This window comes from Panonychus citri, unplaced genomic scaffold (assembly GCF_014898815.1).
Source record: "Panonychus citri isolate SS breed McGregor unplaced genomic scaffold, ASM1489881v1 Contig00141, whole genome shotgun sequence".
Lineage (NCBI taxonomy): Eukaryota > Metazoa > Arthropoda > Arachnida > Trombidiformes > Tetranychidae > Panonychus > Panonychus citri.
In genome coordinates this window covers 3,471,064-3,489,763 of record NW_026515546.1, presented here as the reverse complement: position 1 = coordinate 3,489,763, position 18,700 = coordinate 3,471,064, and the positions used below count along the sequence as shown (strand labels likewise).

The 18,700-nt window shown below is 28.9% G+C and overlaps 1 protein-coding gene across 3 annotated transcripts in view; it reads right to left on the bottom strand.

The window, feature by feature from the left end:
- Window positions 1-35: 35 nt before the first annotated feature.
- LOC128395329 (protocadherin Fat 4-like) overlaps window positions 36-18,700 on the bottom strand; it is a 59,046-nt gene continuing 40,381 nt past the window's right edge. For all 3 annotated transcript variants that reach the window (XM_053355740.1, XM_053355741.1, XM_053355743.1), the window contains 13 exons: window positions 18,491-18,671; window positions 17,572-17,690; window positions 16,650-16,853; window positions 16,483-16,581; window positions 15,576-16,404; window positions 9,603-9,697; window positions 9,240-9,380; window positions 9,071-9,173; window positions 8,094-8,351; window positions 7,803-7,951; window positions 5,002-5,517; window positions 818-1,629; window positions 36-706 (listed from right to left, as the gene is read on the bottom strand). In XM_053355740.1, the coding sequence (XP_053211715.1) occupies window positions 595-706; window positions 818-1,629; window positions 5,002-5,517; window positions 7,803-7,951; window positions 8,094-8,351; window positions 9,071-9,173; window positions 9,240-9,380; window positions 9,603-9,697; window positions 15,576-16,404; window positions 16,483-16,581; window positions 16,650-16,853; window positions 17,572-17,690; window positions 18,491-18,671 (3,618 nt within the window). In that variant the 3' untranslated portion in view covers window positions 36-594. The remainder of the gene's footprint in view (window positions 707-817; window positions 1,630-5,001; window positions 5,518-7,802; window positions 7,952-8,093; window positions 8,352-9,070; window positions 9,174-9,239; window positions 9,381-9,602; window positions 9,698-15,575; window positions 16,405-16,482; window positions 16,582-16,649; window positions 16,854-17,571; window positions 17,691-18,490; window positions 18,672-18,700) is intronic.

Genomic DNA, 18,700 nt, shown 5'->3' with positions numbered 1-18,700 from the left:
CAATTAAATTAATTAAACAAATGGAAAGCAATGACTTTTGATATAAGATTAATCTCTTAATTGTTACAATTTATTTTTAATTAAATGTTCATTTTTCGTATCCCTAATCAAAAGTAACAACAAAAGGTTGAAGGGATAATTTTTTTCATCAAGAAAATGGGATTGGGGTTTTGTGGATCCGTTTGATTATCAGGGATGAGGATGAGGATGAGGAGAGTGGGATGGATGATATTTACAGTTATATATTAACGGTGATGAGTTTTCATCCCCAAACATCAATACAATTATATATTTTTATCTTAATGATGGTTAAAATCTCTGAATACTAGTTAACAACAATTAATATATTAATAGTATTAATTAAGATATAGTTTTTCATGATGATATAATTTTAGCTTGAGAAAAAAATAAGGCACGATGATTGATGTAAATGATGATGACGATGATGACGATGATGGTGATGATGATGATTATGATGATGATTATGAGAAAGAGACTCAAGATATGACAAAATTATCATTTTCTATCTAATGATTTATATTATTAGTATTTCCTAATTGCTGATTGTTCGTGAAAATCAGAATTCATTTATTGCTATAATTCAGTTGCTGGGCTTCCAGAGTTTTGAGATTTATGAGAAGACCAACTTGTACCAGTGCAGGCCGAACGGACTGAACGACCAGAAGCTCGTGAATAACCAGGGCCACTAAATGAATAACCAAACAAACGAAAAGATAATTAGTCGATTAATTAACGGGAATTATAGAAGAAAAAATCGAGGGAATAATCGCATTTATCAATAGATTTCGATTCTTACCCTATCCCATCGCCTGTAGAATAGGTCGATGTACTATGACCATTGGGCAGTTCTCTAGTTCCATAAGGGTTACTGATACATTTGGTCATCAGTGGATTTTTAATTGTTGAATATAATCGTTGTTGCTCCCAAGCAGAATGTTCCTTGTGTAATTTTCGCTCCTTACATGATGAGCAAAGTAGAGCGATGGCCAATATGGTTCCTAAAAAGATGACCGATGAAAGGGCGATGATTGCGATCTCAGTTGCACCCATGTGACTAATTTTCTCTTGAACTGTAACACCCTGAATACGGCGGATTTTGAATGATCTTAAATTATCAACAATTGAATGTGACTTTTGACGGAATGCTTCAAGTAGAGTATCAGTGTCAACAATATCATTGGTTTCCGGGTTAACGGCATACAAGAAAAGGTCAGTTGAATGGGCTTCTTGAACTTCACCTTCCATGTGAGGCTCAAGTTTAGCCATTTTAACATTATAACCCGTTACATTAGATAGGAAACCTAGCACTTCACCGGTTCGTCTTTCAACTGTTATCGGCTCAGAATCGGCTACAAATAAAACCATACGAGTTTCCGGTAAAACATAAACGAAAACATTGGTTACCGCTGAGTTTCCGGTTTCACTTCCCTCTCTGTCAGTAGCTTTCACATCAAATCCAAATAATTTACCTCCATCCAAAGCAAAGGAAACCATTGATCTGACCAGTCCAGTTACCGGGTCAATATAAAATTTAGAAGATGCATCATCGCCTCGGGCAAGTATTTCATATCGAATCGCTGAATTTATACCAGAATCTGCATCAGTGGCCTATGGTCAAAGTAGAAGAGAGAGAAAAATAAATATAATTTCATCAATCTACTAAACAATAAGAACAACAATCAACTAATCAATAGAAACAATAACAACCCAGTGGCATATACACGATAATGATAATTATTATTAAGTCAAGTAATCAACAAATAATAAGGACAACAAACTTGATACTGATCACGATGATGATAATGATAATGATTAGCTCAATAAAATTTTTCTCCAAATAAAAGATTTCTCTTATTTCTTAATAATAATAATAATAACAATCAAAACGTAATAATAATAGTTTATCATTAACGTTTTTCTTACTTCAATCCAAATCATCACAATCATCGTATATATACAATAATTAATTATGATTAAGTCTGTTGTTATTGTTTAAATGAAATAATTAATTGTATGAGTATATTTCTTTGGCTATTGTTAGTTAATTACAATCAATGTGCTTCAAATGAATGGAAACAAAAAATTCTGAGAAACGTCAACAAACATAATTAGACAAGTTCAATGTCAATGACTGATAAATATTATTATCATCATCGTAACTAATGATGGAAATGGTAATGAAAAGATAGCAATTAGTTAATCAAGTTATTACGATTCTAATTGTAACAATGAGAGCGACAATGAATCTCATTCAAATTTTAAATTGTCTCAACTTTTTTTTTCAGTTCCTTCACCAAAACTCATTCATTCAACTTCCGATTCCATCATGGTAGGAAAAAAACATATAAATATTAATATATCAAAGTTCATGAGAGATTATCATGAGGAAAAAAATACCCTGAGGTATATATGAACATGTATCAATTTATTTCAATTTAAATATCGATTTGATTCATTTTCCATGATGATCATCATCATGATAGTCTACAAGTGATAAACTTTATGATGATGATGATGATGACACATTAGCATCATCATGATATTAACAATAAATTGATTATAATAATAAAGGTAAATATATAAGGATAATAACTTGGAAAGCATTAGATTAGCAAATGATAATAATAGAAATCTTAATCCATCATCACACTAATATGGAAACTAATCCTTTAACTTAATCGTATTAGAGTAATTTTCATATAAGACAAATCAATTTCCTGTTAATTTTGATCAATAATCATGATAAATAGTCAATCGATTGGTAAAACAAATCAACAGAATAAAAAAAAAGGCTACTGAACTTTTAATCAATCGTTGATTAATGTTATCGTTACAATTATCATTCATCTATTATTATCACTAATATCAACACGATTAGAAGAAAATAAATAAATAAACTTTTTCATGGTAGTGGAATAAAATTCAAGAGGGTGGAAAGATAATTAATGACTTTGGTGAAAACAAAGTTGAACTGAGTAATTTCATCTCATGATCAACATCATGATGGTCTAAAACTGTGAATAAATATATAAACACAATCAACATGATAATAGTAATCAATTTTACACAATAAGAAATGATAAATAAATTGTGTAAACTGTTGTATTATTACATCAATTGTAATTTATTTACTTGTAATAGTAACCAATTGATATAAGCTGAGTACGTTCAAAGATATGACTTTCACCATGGAGTCAAAGTTTCAAGTTCAATGTTGAAATGTTCATGATAACAATCATGAAATTACGTATAGTACATGTATATATATGTTATCTGAAAGTTCAATAACACATAAACATAGAGAGAAAGAGAGAGCATGGAAAAATAATGTTATATATTTTTTTTCAAGTTCATTTATTATTAAATCCTGAATATAATTCAACATGGAGCTTGAAATCATCATGTATTTATATCAATTTGATAGTAAAAATTGTGAGTAAACAATTTTCAAGTGCGTATATTTGTTTATGTTTGTATGATATAAATTCACCATGATAATCAAAGTTAAATGAGTGATAACCAATGTTACATGTTGTTGATTTTCTGATTTTTACCCTCAAGTCCTCTTGTTGATACAATAATTTACATGGTGATTCCTGAACTCTATGGATTTTCATCATGATAGTAAAGAGAGAGAGAGAAAAAAAATCAAACGAAAAAAGGAAAAGTAAATTATCCATGTAAACAATTTCATCTTCAAGTCTAACTCATCAATCAGAACCAATGGTCCAAGGAATATAATCAAAATCTAGAAATAATAATAATAATCATCATCATAATAATCGTCATGATAATTTTAAATAATATGCTTGGTGTATTATTTTCATTGGACTAATATTGATTTTTATACTTCTCATGCTTCAGATGAGCTAATGATATAGACAGAGAAGTTCAAGTTCATGGTATATAAAAGTTCATGATTTATATATATCAAAATAATGAACTTTTCAAAATTTTTCTCCTCTCTCTTTACATTTGATTCCCAAATTGTTATATTCATTATAACTATTATATTATATCAATGGTATCATTTTAAATTGTTGGAGTGATTAACCCGGCACAAGAACACACTAGACATTTTACCATGTAAATTGTTGAAATATCATCATCATATTCATGGTGAATTCTCATGAATATCTCTTATTGCATTTTCCCTAAAATATTCAATAAGATTGTGATTACATGTTAATGATGATGATCATCATCATTGTCTGTCTGTAATCGTATATTAATATAAAGATTATACCAATAACTCTTGTTATTATGAATAGAAATAGAGAAAAGAAAATTATTCATTTGGCATTTGGCGGGTAAAAGTTTTCAAATTAACTGGACAATGGCCTTACTTTCATTACATATTCAAGTTCAGTATTGGTCATTATCATGGTCAAGCATTTGATTTCTATTTTTCTTTTATAAACTTTACTAAGAAATTACTCTCTCTCCATCAATTCCATTCATCATCATCATCATTGTCATCATCATTACGTTACCGTTATCATTAATAATCATACACTTTATTTTAAATAACATTTATCCTTTATATTTACATTATATTCAACCTGTTCCAAGTTCATTAATCAAATTAATGAACTTAAATCATTGAATATTAATGACATCATTATTAATCTGCCTTGTGGTCAATACACTGGTCAATGGATAGTTAAAGGTGTGTGTGTATGTGTGTGTTTTATATGCTTACTTTTCATCAATTGAAAATAGTAAATCAAATTTACCATTTGAATTATATATCTTTTCTTTTGATTGAAATTGTTGATAAATTGCTATTAACTTGATTATCATTATCGTGATATTATATTTTTGAGTTCAATGGTTTTCCAGATAAAAACTTTTTCAAGTTCATTTAATCAACAAAATGATTAATGTATTGTTGACAATATACAGTTAAGTATATTAGCCAAGTTATTTGTGTAGTTTAACATTGTAATTAAACTTATTATTATTGATTAAATTGCTTACCATTAATTTGATTACTTGATAGCCAAATGCAGCTTCCAATGGTATAGCAGCCACGGCGGGTTTACCTTTATTGGTGAAAATTGGTGAATTATCATTTTCATCATCAACCGTTACTTGGACCAGAGTTTCATCAAAAGCAAGATGATAATTAAAGGGATCATTGAGACTTGATTTAGAAGATGAAGATGATGGATTGGAAGATGAACTTGGAATAGCCCTTTTACCGACTCTATGGTGACCCAAGTTTTCAGCTTTAATTTTAATATTGTAAAGGTCACGAGCTTCTCGGTCAAACGGACGAGTTACTCTTAGTTGACCGGTCTTCGATTCGATATCAAAAAGTCCATCATAATCGGTACCTACAATTGCATAATGAACTGGACGATGGGCAAGTTCATCGGTAGAGTTAAGGTCAATAAGGTTTAAAGGTGACCTTTGATTTTCCATTACTGAGATTTTATATAATCGTTTAGGGAAAAGACGAACTCCTTGACCAGTTCCAATGAGAATATTAATCTAATTTAATAAAGAAAATGAAGAAAAAAAAACAATCAATAAGCTTATCCAAGTGTTATTACAATGTTTACATTTCATCAAGATGCAAATGCTTTAAATTAACTACTACTAATGATGATGATGATAATAAGGATGCTAATGATGAAGAGTAGATGTGAAGCTTATTACATTTAAAGGATAAAAAAGAGAGGGGAAAATGATGATGATGAAAGATAAAGAAAGAGTGTAGAGAAAGTCAGTGAACTTGAAATGATTCTGATTCTGATGATGATGATGTAGGAGAAAAATAAGAAGAATAAGAAAACAATTGGATGATAAAAGGAAAAGGAAATGATAACAAAGTGAGAGATGAAGGAGGGGAGGAGTTAAAAAGATGCTGGTGATAATAAAAATAATGATGATGGTGATGATGAGAAATTAAGCTTTTTAATCAACATAGAAAAATGTGAAAGATTAGACATTAAAATGAGATTAAGAGATAAGGATGATAAAGGGATAAATAAGTGAACAGAAAGGTTAATGTAATGATAAACATTGAAAAGAATGAATGAAAAGTTAAAAAGATGAGGAAGATAAAAGTTTAATGATGTAATTTTAACCCTTTTTTTCACAATTCTCATCAACTTTATCTTCATCTTTTTTCATCTGAGATTTGAAAATGATGAATGAAAAGTTTCTTAGAGTTTTTTTTTTCCAAAGTCAAGGTTAATATTAAACCTTTCAACCTTCAAGCTAATCATCATCATCATCATCATGATCCTTCATAACTGAATCAATATTATTAGAGGAAAATTGAAGCTGAAACATTGATTATTATATATTTACAGTAGAGATGAGGATGAGGATGAAATGATATTGAATCTAATGAAAAGCTAAACAATCATCAATCTAATATAACTATTAAAGTTATTTATCAACATCAACATGGAAACTTTTCAATATTTTTCATCCCTATGATGCTTTTGTTTTGAGATATAAAGAGCAATAAGACAGATATAGATGATCATGATGATAGTGAAAGAGATCAGAGGGTGAGTGAGGTTTAGGGAGAGAGAGAGAGAGAGTGAGATCACTTTGCTTAAATTTGAATAGACTGATTTAAGAGTAAAAGTATCACCATGATCTTCATCCTCTCATCTTAACAAATCTTAATCCTCTTTGTTATAAACACACATGAAGACACATAAGGGATGAGAGATTTGTGATAACAGAAACAAAATGATGATAATGATGATGATGGCAATGAAAACCCTGTAGGATATGTAATAGAAACATTTTCATTATCATCATCATCATCATCATCAACACAAGAACAACATCATCATCCGTTTACTTTTCTTAGTAAGAGAATCATTAAAACAACCATTGGAAATAAAGGTTAAACAATAAGTTGTTTCATTCATTGATTGAAAAAAAAACTCTAAGAACAAAATTACATTGAGATAATCAGTGAGAGAGAAAGGTCAATGAACATCATCCAAATGATGAGGATACAAAGGATAATGTTGATGAAGATGAAGATGAAGGTAAAGTCTAAAGCTCACTCAAGACTAACTTAATTAAGATTAGGTATCAAATTGTCCTTATCCAAAGTAATGAAAAGATTTCTATTTACAAGAAATAGAAGAAAAAAAATGACCAAACAAATCTAACGGTAAAAAGATTTACTAATGCTTCTTATTCATTTGGATAGTTTCAATATCTTGTATATATAAACTTTGATCCCTTTCCCTGTAGGGTAATGAATGGATTGATTTGATTTGGTTCATCTTATTTTACTTGCTACTGATGATGATTAACTGTGACAATTTATTAATTGTCACACTATATGTGAAAATCTATCAAGCTGATTGAAGAGTATTAAAAGTAAACCCAATCAAGTGAGTAAATAAAAATTATCTCAATTCATAAATGTATTAAACCCAAGAGATTATAATTATATAATAATAATAATAAACATTCATTGTAACTATTAATCATTATAACAGTTGTATAAAGGTTTGATTATAATGAAATAATTAGTTAAATATCTTGTTAAACTGTTAACAATTTACTAGACACAATTAATCTTATCCATTTTGTTGATAGGGAATAATAATTTTCAGCTATTCAAATCCATTGAGAATCCTTTGTTTTATAATCATTAATATTGATGATTATTATTATCCATAGATACTAATCAAATTAGCGCAATTTAAATTGATTTAATTGTGATTGTAAAAGAAAGTGGGAAGACATTTGATCATTGAAAATGTATTGATGACAATTCGATAAATGATATTTACCTCAGCAGTATCAAATTTAGGAGGATCGCTGTCGTCTTCAGCCTTGACCATTAGACTGTAATGATTACGCTGGACACTGTCCAAAGGTTTGGCAAGTTTAACTCGACCCGTTGATGTGTCAACAGTAAATGTATCAACAACATCACCATCTAGTAATTGATAAATCAAATGGAAACAATTAAAATTAAAAAAAAAGTATCAAACAAATTCTTAGGAAAATTGATATTCAAATAAAAAAAAACTTCTTGACAACAATCAAATGGTCAATATGTTAAAATGATGGACACTTACTGAGTAAACTATATTTGAAAGGTCCTTCACCAGCATTCAAATTAAATACAGTGTCACCAACTTTAGCATTCTCAGCAACCTCTAATGTGTAAATAGCCTTAGGGAAATCTGGAACAGCATCTCTTGTATCAGCAACGGTGACCCAAAGTTTGGCCGATGAACTTAGTGATGGGTTACCCTTGTCATAGGCAATGACCGTTATATTATAAAACTGTTTATCCTCAAAGTCCAATTTAGCCAATGTCCAAACGGTTCCGTCTGTTGTTGACAGATTCAAGACAGAAATTAACCAATGATAATCATATGATAATCAAAGATTTTGATTAGATTGACCATGGACATTGTTTTCGTTGTTAATAATGAAAGACGATCAAAAGACCAGAGGATGACCAAGATGATGACCAGAATAAAATAAAAACCGAGAGAGAAAATGAAAGAGAGAAAGAGAGAGAGAAAATAATTATTTAGTTAAACACTGGACATACAATTATTTACGTGATAAGATGCAACTTCAATTATTATACTTATTATAATCTACATTGACCTAAGCTATAATTGACCTGTCAATTGAGATTGTTATGCTTGACCATCAACTATTTTATATGTAAACATAGATTATTGTCCAGTTAAAGTTTTTTTTTGTTGTTCTTATCTCAACTGTTACACCACAAACTTGTCCTGGTCAGTGTGGTCAGTGTAACAAAAGAAACAATAAGAAAACTGTTATTGTAATACATCAACAAAAAGACATATTTGTCTGGTCAAGTACAAAGACAAATCTTAAATGACCATTAATCCATTTAATTAATAATAATAAAACCTACAAGCACACAATGGATGACATCTTATATTAAAAAAAAACAGGACACTGACCATAACAAGAAAGGAGATTAAGTTTAAAGTTAATTGTTCCTTCTTGTAAAGTTAATCACTTTGAAGACAATTTTACAACAATTTAAATTTAATCACTACTTTACCTTTTCCATCAATATAAAATTTGTTATCATGTCCATCACCTAACTTATAAAATACTTGACCATTTTCACCAAGATCAGGATCATAAGCGGCAATTTGTGTCACCTGATGATAAAAACAATGGATAAACAATTAGTTACAATTAAACAACAATTAATCAAATAGATTCACCTTATAACCAGGATCCAAGTTTTCCGGAACATGAGCCAAGTAAGGGTCAGTGAAGAAACGAGGCTTTTCATCATTAATGTCCTTTACTTTAATGGTCACTTCAACACTTGAATTATGTGAGGGTTCACCATAATCAAGAGCCTAAAGATACAGAAAACAAAATATAACAACAATTAATCAGTTAAATTGTTAATCAATCATTGGATTAATTGGTGAAAAGAAAAGTAATAGAAAGATAAAAGTTAATCAAATAAAAACAAAACGAGTCAGTGTTGTTTGTTGATAATCATTGAAATTAAAACTAAATCAATATTAGAATTGATTGTGCGTTACTTTTAATCAATTGTAATTTAATTAACTTACTGTTACTGCAAAATTATATGTTTCCCTTTGTTCCCGATCAATTTTACCATTGGCGAAAAGTTCACCCGTATGAATATCAATAGTAAATGGGAAATCTGAAAATAGATTTAAATCAAAATTTAATATTAGTCATTAATTAACTTGATGGTCATTCATTAATTAAATTAACATGATAATCAAGATTGAATTGAAGAAAAAAGTTAGATTATAATTATCAAAAAGATAGCATTAAATCAACACCCACAAGAAATTAAATCAACAAGATGATTAGAGAGAGAGGGATGAAAGTATTACAAGTTTACCAAGGAAAAGTTTCAATTCATTAATCCTGTTCCATGATATCATGTACCATGTTAATTATCATGAAATAGTAATGGAGTAAGAGAGGAAAGAGAGGAAAAAAATAATACAGTTATACAAAAAAATTGTAAGAAAACCAAAGTTTTCATTATCAATTCAGTAAGTTCAGTGTTTCCCATGATAAATAAATAAAAGTTCATGATAAGATAACATCTAAATCATATTTATCTCAAAGGTAAAGGTACAAATTTCTAGATGAGTTCAGGTAAATGATATTATCTTTGATTTTGTGACCTTAAATTTAATTTACTTTAGATATTGAAGAGAGAATTTTTTTTTACTCAGAAAAAAAGGTGAAAAAGATTCTGAAGAATCAAAATTATAGTCATGATGAAATAAAGCTGAATAGCAAGAATTAAATTCAATCACAATACAAAGTTTTTTGACATTAAATTAAATCTCTTATTCCATGTCCAATGGAAGGGATTTTTTTCTTCTTCTTCGTCAAGAGAGAGAGAGAGAGAATAAAATATTAATATCATTCTGAAACTGTTCAGGACATATAACATTACATGTGTCTATGAATTTACGGTATGATGCTCATGGAGAAGCAGTTGAAATAATAATAGTTGCAAAGATAAAAAAAATACTTCAATTGTAGTATTGAATTCTGTCCCTCCCTCTCTTCCGCATCCACTGAACTTGACATTTAACTTCATGAGTCTCCAGGGCATTCAGTATATTTTCATGATAAATTGATAGGCAAGAAAGTGAACAACAAAAGTCACACACACATCAACCATTCAAGTCTCACCGAACAATATTGATAATAATAATAATATTAATGTTGATGAGAGGATGAAAAGAGAAAGATAAAATGATGATGATGATAATGATGATGATGAGAGAGAAAATATTTTATTATAATAGCTGTGTAAGTATAAAAACAATGGGAATTCAGTGGGAGTGAAAAATGTTAAAGACAATCTTATATATATAAAGATAAATTATTATTCTTTTGTTTTATTCCTATTCAATTCTCAATTCAATGGTAGTTAATTGTACACAATCAATGGGAAAGATTTCATCGGCTCTATTTTAGTCTTTCGTCTCTCCCCTGACAAGGTTCACCTTGAATTCAATCTAGATGATGACGATTATCATGAAAAAGGAGGAGTAGAATGAGTAAAGATGCTTACGTTAGAATTGAACATCTTACATGAGAAGACGCAAGATCAATGAACTTGAAATTACAGAAGCAAAAGAAGATTGACAGAAAAAGAAAGAGGAAGAGAAGGCAGAGAGAAAAAAAGATCGAAACCATCATCATCATCATCATCATCAACATCATCATTTCAAGAAAAGAAGAAGAAGAGAAAGAAAAATCATCTTCCATCATCATCTTGTTAGTCCATATTTAGAGATGAGTGTATGATGTTCAATGAAGGTTACGTCAGGTTATATCATAGTAAATATCATAATGGAATCGTAATGGATTTACAACTGATTACAATTACGATTTAGTGATTAGTTCAGGACTTTTAAATTGTTCATCATTATTTTCATTCATCATCATTATCATAGTCATCTTAATATATACTCCACCTCTTCAATTGGCTTATTCATTATATTAATACATCCAAGTTAACATGAAGTACATGTAAAAATGCATAGATAATAATCTGTGTGTGTTAATATATTTTTTTTACTTTGATTGTTTAGGCTACTATTTATTATTATGGTGATGATAATGATGGTGTAACTGATAATGATCATCATCATCATTTTACTGGTTGCCTTGTTTCATCTTCATCTTATATATGATATATTTTCATCCAATACAACAATCGATAAGCTGAAGATGATCATCATCATGATGATAATGGAAACAAATGCTCAACGAAAGCAAAACAATGTTAAACATTATTATCATCAATTACAACATCTTCAGATGATGATGATGATGATGATGAAATAAAAGAGATTGCATTTTTTATGTTTCTTGTGTCTGTGTGTGAACAGGGGGAGTAACATGATGATGATCAAAATGATGATGATGATGAGTTAAAATAACAAGTAAAAAGTGATCAAGATGAAGATGCCTCTCAATATGACCAAAGGATCAATCACCTTTACTATATACACAAATTTCATTGGTAAATAATCAACAGAGTCAATTAACTAACTGTTAATTTATATGAAGAAAAAAAAACAGAAAACATTAACTCCAATTAGTTTTAATTGTGAAGAAGAAGAAAAAACAAATTGACATTAAGGTGTAATTAGTAAATAAACAGTCCAATTAGTTAATTAACTTTGATCTGGTTGAGAGTCTCAAAGTGTTGAAAGACTCATTGAATTGAATTTACAATATTCAATCGGTAAATAATCAACATGATATATCATCACAATTAATATTTGTTTAGCTTATTGATCAATCTTAAAGATATTATAACTAATCGATAAATATTTACAATATTTAATATCAATTGCAACAATTAACTAATATATTATTTACTTATTTGATTTAATCATCATAAATAACCAAATAATAATAATAGATACTGGATATTATAATAATAGTAAACAATATTAATGCCTTTTCATTGTAATTGTCATTAATTTAATGTGTTGGTCATTTTTGTTTACAAATTATATGATCATTGACCATCAATATATTGTTATGTAAATTGTGATTTAGTTACAATTTGATTGTAACAATTTATTCCCATTGATATTCATGATTATCATTTCAAGATAATCCTTAAAGATGCTAATCAATAATAATAATTGATACAGGTTCAAAGAGATAATCATTGAAAGTTAATCAGTCAATGATTATAAATAGTAAAAGTTAATTGTAACAATCAAGAGTTCGTATTTATTATTAGCATTTTTCGGTGGCAACAAAATTCAATTGATAAGTTTAAAATAGTTATTCAAGTTTCCTGAGTCGGAAAAATGAGGCCACAAGAATCATGAATGATAACAAAATCCATGAAGATGGTGAAGATACATGATGATAGTTGATTGTAGTATATTAATTTAACTATTGAATCGTAACAGTTTGGAAAACATTTATCATCAGTTCCTGAATTATCATAGACTGTCAATGACAAGTTACAAGTAAATTACTTATATAATATATTCACTTGGTTACAAGACGAGGGAAAAAAAGTTCTAATATTTTTTTCATTTCATGAACAAAGATGATGTTAAGGCGGAAGATGATGATGATGATGGTGATGATTTAGCTGTGAAAATATCAACACAATCATCATCATCATCATCATGTTGATAAGTAGATAAATAAAGCAGCAAATAAACGAGAATCTAATAAATCTTTTAAATATAATAAACTTAACTAACCTGAAAATAATAGTAATCATAATTTGTGACAATTTTTTTTTCTCTTCCAACAATGATAACTTATCATCTTCATCATCTCCATGCTTTGATTTGACACCAAGCGTATCAAAAACAAGTGATCATGATATTAGGAAAAATCATCTCTCTCTCTCTCTCTCTCTCTCTCTCTCATCATTTTCTTTTCCTTTTTTCTTCTTCATCTTCTTCTTTTCGTATCATTAACAGTAAACTTGATATTCTTTATGGGTTAAAATAACATTGAAAATCTAGTAGACAAGAAAAAAGGTTATTCTTTTTATTATCTTTTCTAATTTCCTTTGGTGTTGTTTTTATCAATTAAAAAACTAAATCAACACACAAATTAAGTTGATAATCTTTAGACAATCAACCTGATTACTTATTAACAATCAATTAATTGTAAATGTTCATCTAGTGGATAACATTGCATGCACGTTGATGATGATCAGGATGAGGATTATTCAAATTGTCTAGCAATTAGAATCAATTTTATATTCTGATAAAATCTAATTGATAATCTGACAGATTAACCTAGTAACTTACTTTATCTTAATACTAATAATGTATTCATCAACAATTTATCATTGAAAATGATGTTAAAATGAAACAGAAATTGATAATAGTCGGACTTTGATATTGACACAAATTATTGCAAAATATTTACTTCCTAGTTTATGGTAATAATAATTCAAATTAGCATGATAATAATCATGATACGAGACAGATGATCAGTCCTTGTCCAGTCATGATTAAAATTTGAATAATATTATCATGTGTCCAGTAAGTCACAGGGTAACATTATTTTTGGACATCAGAAAAAGGATTCAGATCAAGGTTACCGGGTCATCATCATCATCAGGATTAAGCTTTAATCAATCAAAATGTTCAACGATTCAGATTTTCATGTAACTATGGTAATTTTGAAATCGTAAATCAATTCAGCAAATTGTCAGGCAACTAGTTGATTTAATTTTAATATCATTATATTAAACTGACTTGCAACAAAAACGAAATCAAGTTTTTTGTTGTTGTCATATTTAACCAACAATTACTGCCGATGGTTTTGATTGTTGTCCTTTAATTATTGATGATATTCACCTAGAAATGTCTATCCTTGTTTCTAGATTATTAGGTTAATTCTGATTTATATTGATTACATATTTTAATTAGTGATCAAGGTGAAATTTTGATCAGTTAATGATGGATATTGGACAACATGATGGTCAAGTTAATCTTAATCATTGTTATTAAGTCTTAATCATTAACTTGATGATAATAATACATTTAGTTAACAACATTGACAGGTTATCGTGTTCAAGATAAATGATTAAAGTGTTGATAGGTTGAGGTTGTTATTGTCACAATTAATTGATTGTATCAAGTCAAATGTAAGTTGCAAATTCAAAATTCAATTTATCAATTAAAAGTTATATAAATAAAAACAAATGATTGTATGATAATTACCACAATTAGATGTTGATGAGATAATCGCAATGGTGAGTGATTAATAAATTATTATTATTATTACGACTACGATTGATTGGGAATAACAATTAGATTGACTGATCACTAATGATTAAGTAATAATCAATTGTACCATTAATTTTAATTCATTTGTATATTTGATTGTAATCATCAACATGATGTTAAGATGAGAAATTAATTAACCAGTTCATTTCCTTAATTGTTAGCAATTGACATGAAATTAACGATAAAACTTATGAATCTTATAAATTCTGACCAATAATAAAAATTGATTACGATGACCAACCATTGTATTGATTAGTTTATTTGTATCACCAACAACTGTCAAGTTATTGATGATTAACTAATCAACATTAACTAACAGAATCAACAATTAACAATAAAGGCAAATCTAATTTCTTAAACATTAATTCATAATAATATTAATCTTGATTATCATTAATAATCATCAACATATAATAATACTTAAAATTTTGTACTGTGATTATATAATCATCATGATTAATGATCAATCATAATCACCATCAGTAGATTAAGTCATCACAATTAATGAACTGATTACTTGAGACATTTCAATATCTAGTAAACTATTAATTCAGTTATACAACTTAGTTATTAAGCTAATGATTAATTTAACTTTCAAGTGATAATAAACATTCATCCAAATGTTCAATGCACAATTAAAAACTTGAGATGAGTTAATTGTCAATTTTTTTTGATAGAACCAAAAGTTTTTCAATTTTCAATGTTAATTTAGTTATGATTTGGAATTTAATTGAATAAAACAAACTGTCAACTTACCAATTCCAACGTTATTGGACATAGTGTATTCAACGATTCCATTTCTTCCCGTATCCTCATCTCGAGCACGGAAAACACCGAGACGGAGTTTCTCTTTGGTGTAATTACCTTCCAATACTTCAAATTGATAAAAGGTCTGGTCAAAGGTTGGCTTGTGGTCATTTACATCAACTACAGTTACATTAATGTTTGTCTTAGATGCTAAACCAGCTCCATCAACAGCCGATACATTTAAATAGTAAACCGAATCAGATTTAAGAGTTCCAACCACGAAAATCTCACCGGTCAATCGGTCAATACGAATGTCACCTTTACCTCCAGCAGTAATATAATATTGGATTCGTGAATTTGGACCTTTCTCATCGGCGTCAGTAGCTTTAACTTGTACAACCTTTGACCCTGGTTTGGCAATCTCAGGAAGTAGTACAAATAGTGGCCCATGTTGGAAAATAGGTGGATTATCATTTTCATCTTCAATCTCAATGGTCAGTTGGGTGGTTGAACTTAAATTACCATTGTCCATTGCGGTTACTTTTAATTCATATTTAGCTTTACTTTCTCGGTCAAGAATTTGATTAACCTCTTTTGGTGTAAACAAAACTGATCCTGAATCTAAAATGGTGAATAGCTCTTGACCCTCTCCAGCCAATGAATAGTGGACAATTGAATTGTTACCAGAATCATGGTCAACTGCTTGAATTGTTGGAGGTCCAATAATTACTTGGGTTCCAGGAGGTGAATTTTCCTTAATTGTTCCTTTATATGTTTGGCTAAACGTTGGTATCTCATCGTTAACGTCCAATACATCAACCATAACTTCACTGACAGTCTAAGCAAGAGAATGGAAGAAAAAATCACAATTAGTATCAACAATCAAAAAGATAATCGAAACAATTAACACTCTTACTATTTTAGTTGTCGGTCTTTTTTCTTCCAGCATAACGGTAAATACATATTTGGCTTTCTTTTCCCGGTCAAGTCCACGTTTGGTAAATATTTCTCCCTCCTTAACATTTAAGAAAAAAGAACAATTCAAAAAATAAGTTGAAACAATTAAACAATTAAATCTCTTACCGAAGTTATATTGAATAAACTTCGCATTTCGGTGTTAACAATCGTGTATTTCATTAGAGCGTTGATTCGTAATTTTCGGGGCTTCAATTCAACCCGTCCGACCATAATACCGGCCATGTTTTCGGGCACAGCAAATCGATAATGGATCTGATCGAATCTTGGATCTCGTTCTTCAGCTTCTCGAACATAAATTTTCAAATTAGTCTAAAGAAATCAATAGGAAAATAAAAAAACAATCGAATTAGTAAAAATGGATAAATCTTACTCACTTCCATTTCGTTCATTTCAATTAGATAATCAATTCAAAAATCTTGCTGACCAATATATCATCATAATTATGTCAATCACTTTGAAAGGTATTATTATAATAAAAATTGATTATACTTCCGACTGGTCAAGTTATTGTTGTTTACTCATTTGGTCCAATGTAACTTATTATACTTGAAAAATATAATAATAAATAAGTAAACAAATGATTGATTTGCGATGTTAGTCTCCTCTTTATATGGCTACTTATCTAGTGTCCTTCATGAACAAGACTGATAACCATAAGTATCTTAGACTGACCTCAAGGATTTTTACTCTGAATAAGCTTATGTGCTTTATGATTGTGATTGTCACATTATTTATATCAATCTGAACAGTTTTTTTTCCTGCTTGTTGCTGTTTTTTTTTTCATCATCTTTCAATAATGTTGACCTTGTTGTTGTTTGTGTTGTTGTTGCATAATAAAATTCCTTCATTTCCATGATAAATGATATTATTTACTGATGTAAACAGAATCAAAAACAACAACACCATTTGATAAGATTATTGGACAACAGTGTGAATATAATTTCAATACTCTTCCACTTTGATAAGACTTTTTCTTTTACGATTATTAAATCGTTAATTGTAGTTTAATTGGATAATGAAAACTAACCATTCCTTTCCATAGTCCATCAAACACTTCGGTAGTTATTGAATATTGAACATTTTCAGATATATCCAGAGGTCGAGAGACATTGACCACTCCAGTTAATGGGTCAATTTCAAATGGAACTAGAAAAAGAAGATGAAAGTTTAAGTTAATTTAAAGTTTATTTGGTAACATCTGATGATGATTGTAATTGAAATATTGTCAAGTTAAAGTAAATCATCAAGACAAGAAAAGTTGACAAAGTTTAATACTTAGAACTCATTGACTTGGAAGATTTTTTTTTCCTTCTAACTAATCATTTGATCCTGTTAATTGCTCACTTACTATTGCGATTGATAGGTTGAATAGTTCATGATAAAATTAATATTCAACAAGAAAAAATAAATTCGTAATCTTAATCATTTACGTTAAATAAATGATAACACTAATACATAGATGGCAGCATGTTTGTTGTGAGACAATTAAAGTTACTAAATTAAGATTTAATATCAAATTTAGTAATCAAATTGCTTAAAACATTAAGAGTGACCATTAGATGATATCAGATGAAAGTTTGACCGATTTTTATTTCCGAAATCATTTCAAATCTAAATGATGACCATTGGTCTTTATGATTGGAAAATATTTCATTGATTGATTACTTGATGAAAAAATTACTTTGTTTCCAAATGATTAACCAATTGTTTCATAAAAATGTCCAAAATTTTGAGACAATGTCAATTGTTATCCTACTAGATTCTTGTTGTTGATTTTGCTTTTTTTCTGGGTTAATTTTAGTCTTGCTGGTGTATTTATTTTTAGCTCATTCTTATTGTCCCAATTGTTTAAACAACTAAGTTAATCAGTGAAAATGATTCTTAATGAACCAATTGATTGTTGAGTTGTAAGATAATCGGAAAATTTGATTAAGAAAACAACTTACCCTTTCCAGTACTCTTGGCAAATGAATAAACCAAAGCTGTATTGGTTGATGAATCTGGATCAGTAGCTTTAAGTGTCGCGATAACTGAACCCACGGGAATATTTTCTGAGGCCACTTCGAAGTAGGAATCTTTCTCAAACTTGGGTGGAGTATCATTTATATCTTGGATTACGACAGCGACCTGATTGATAACAAAAGGAGGGAATCAAT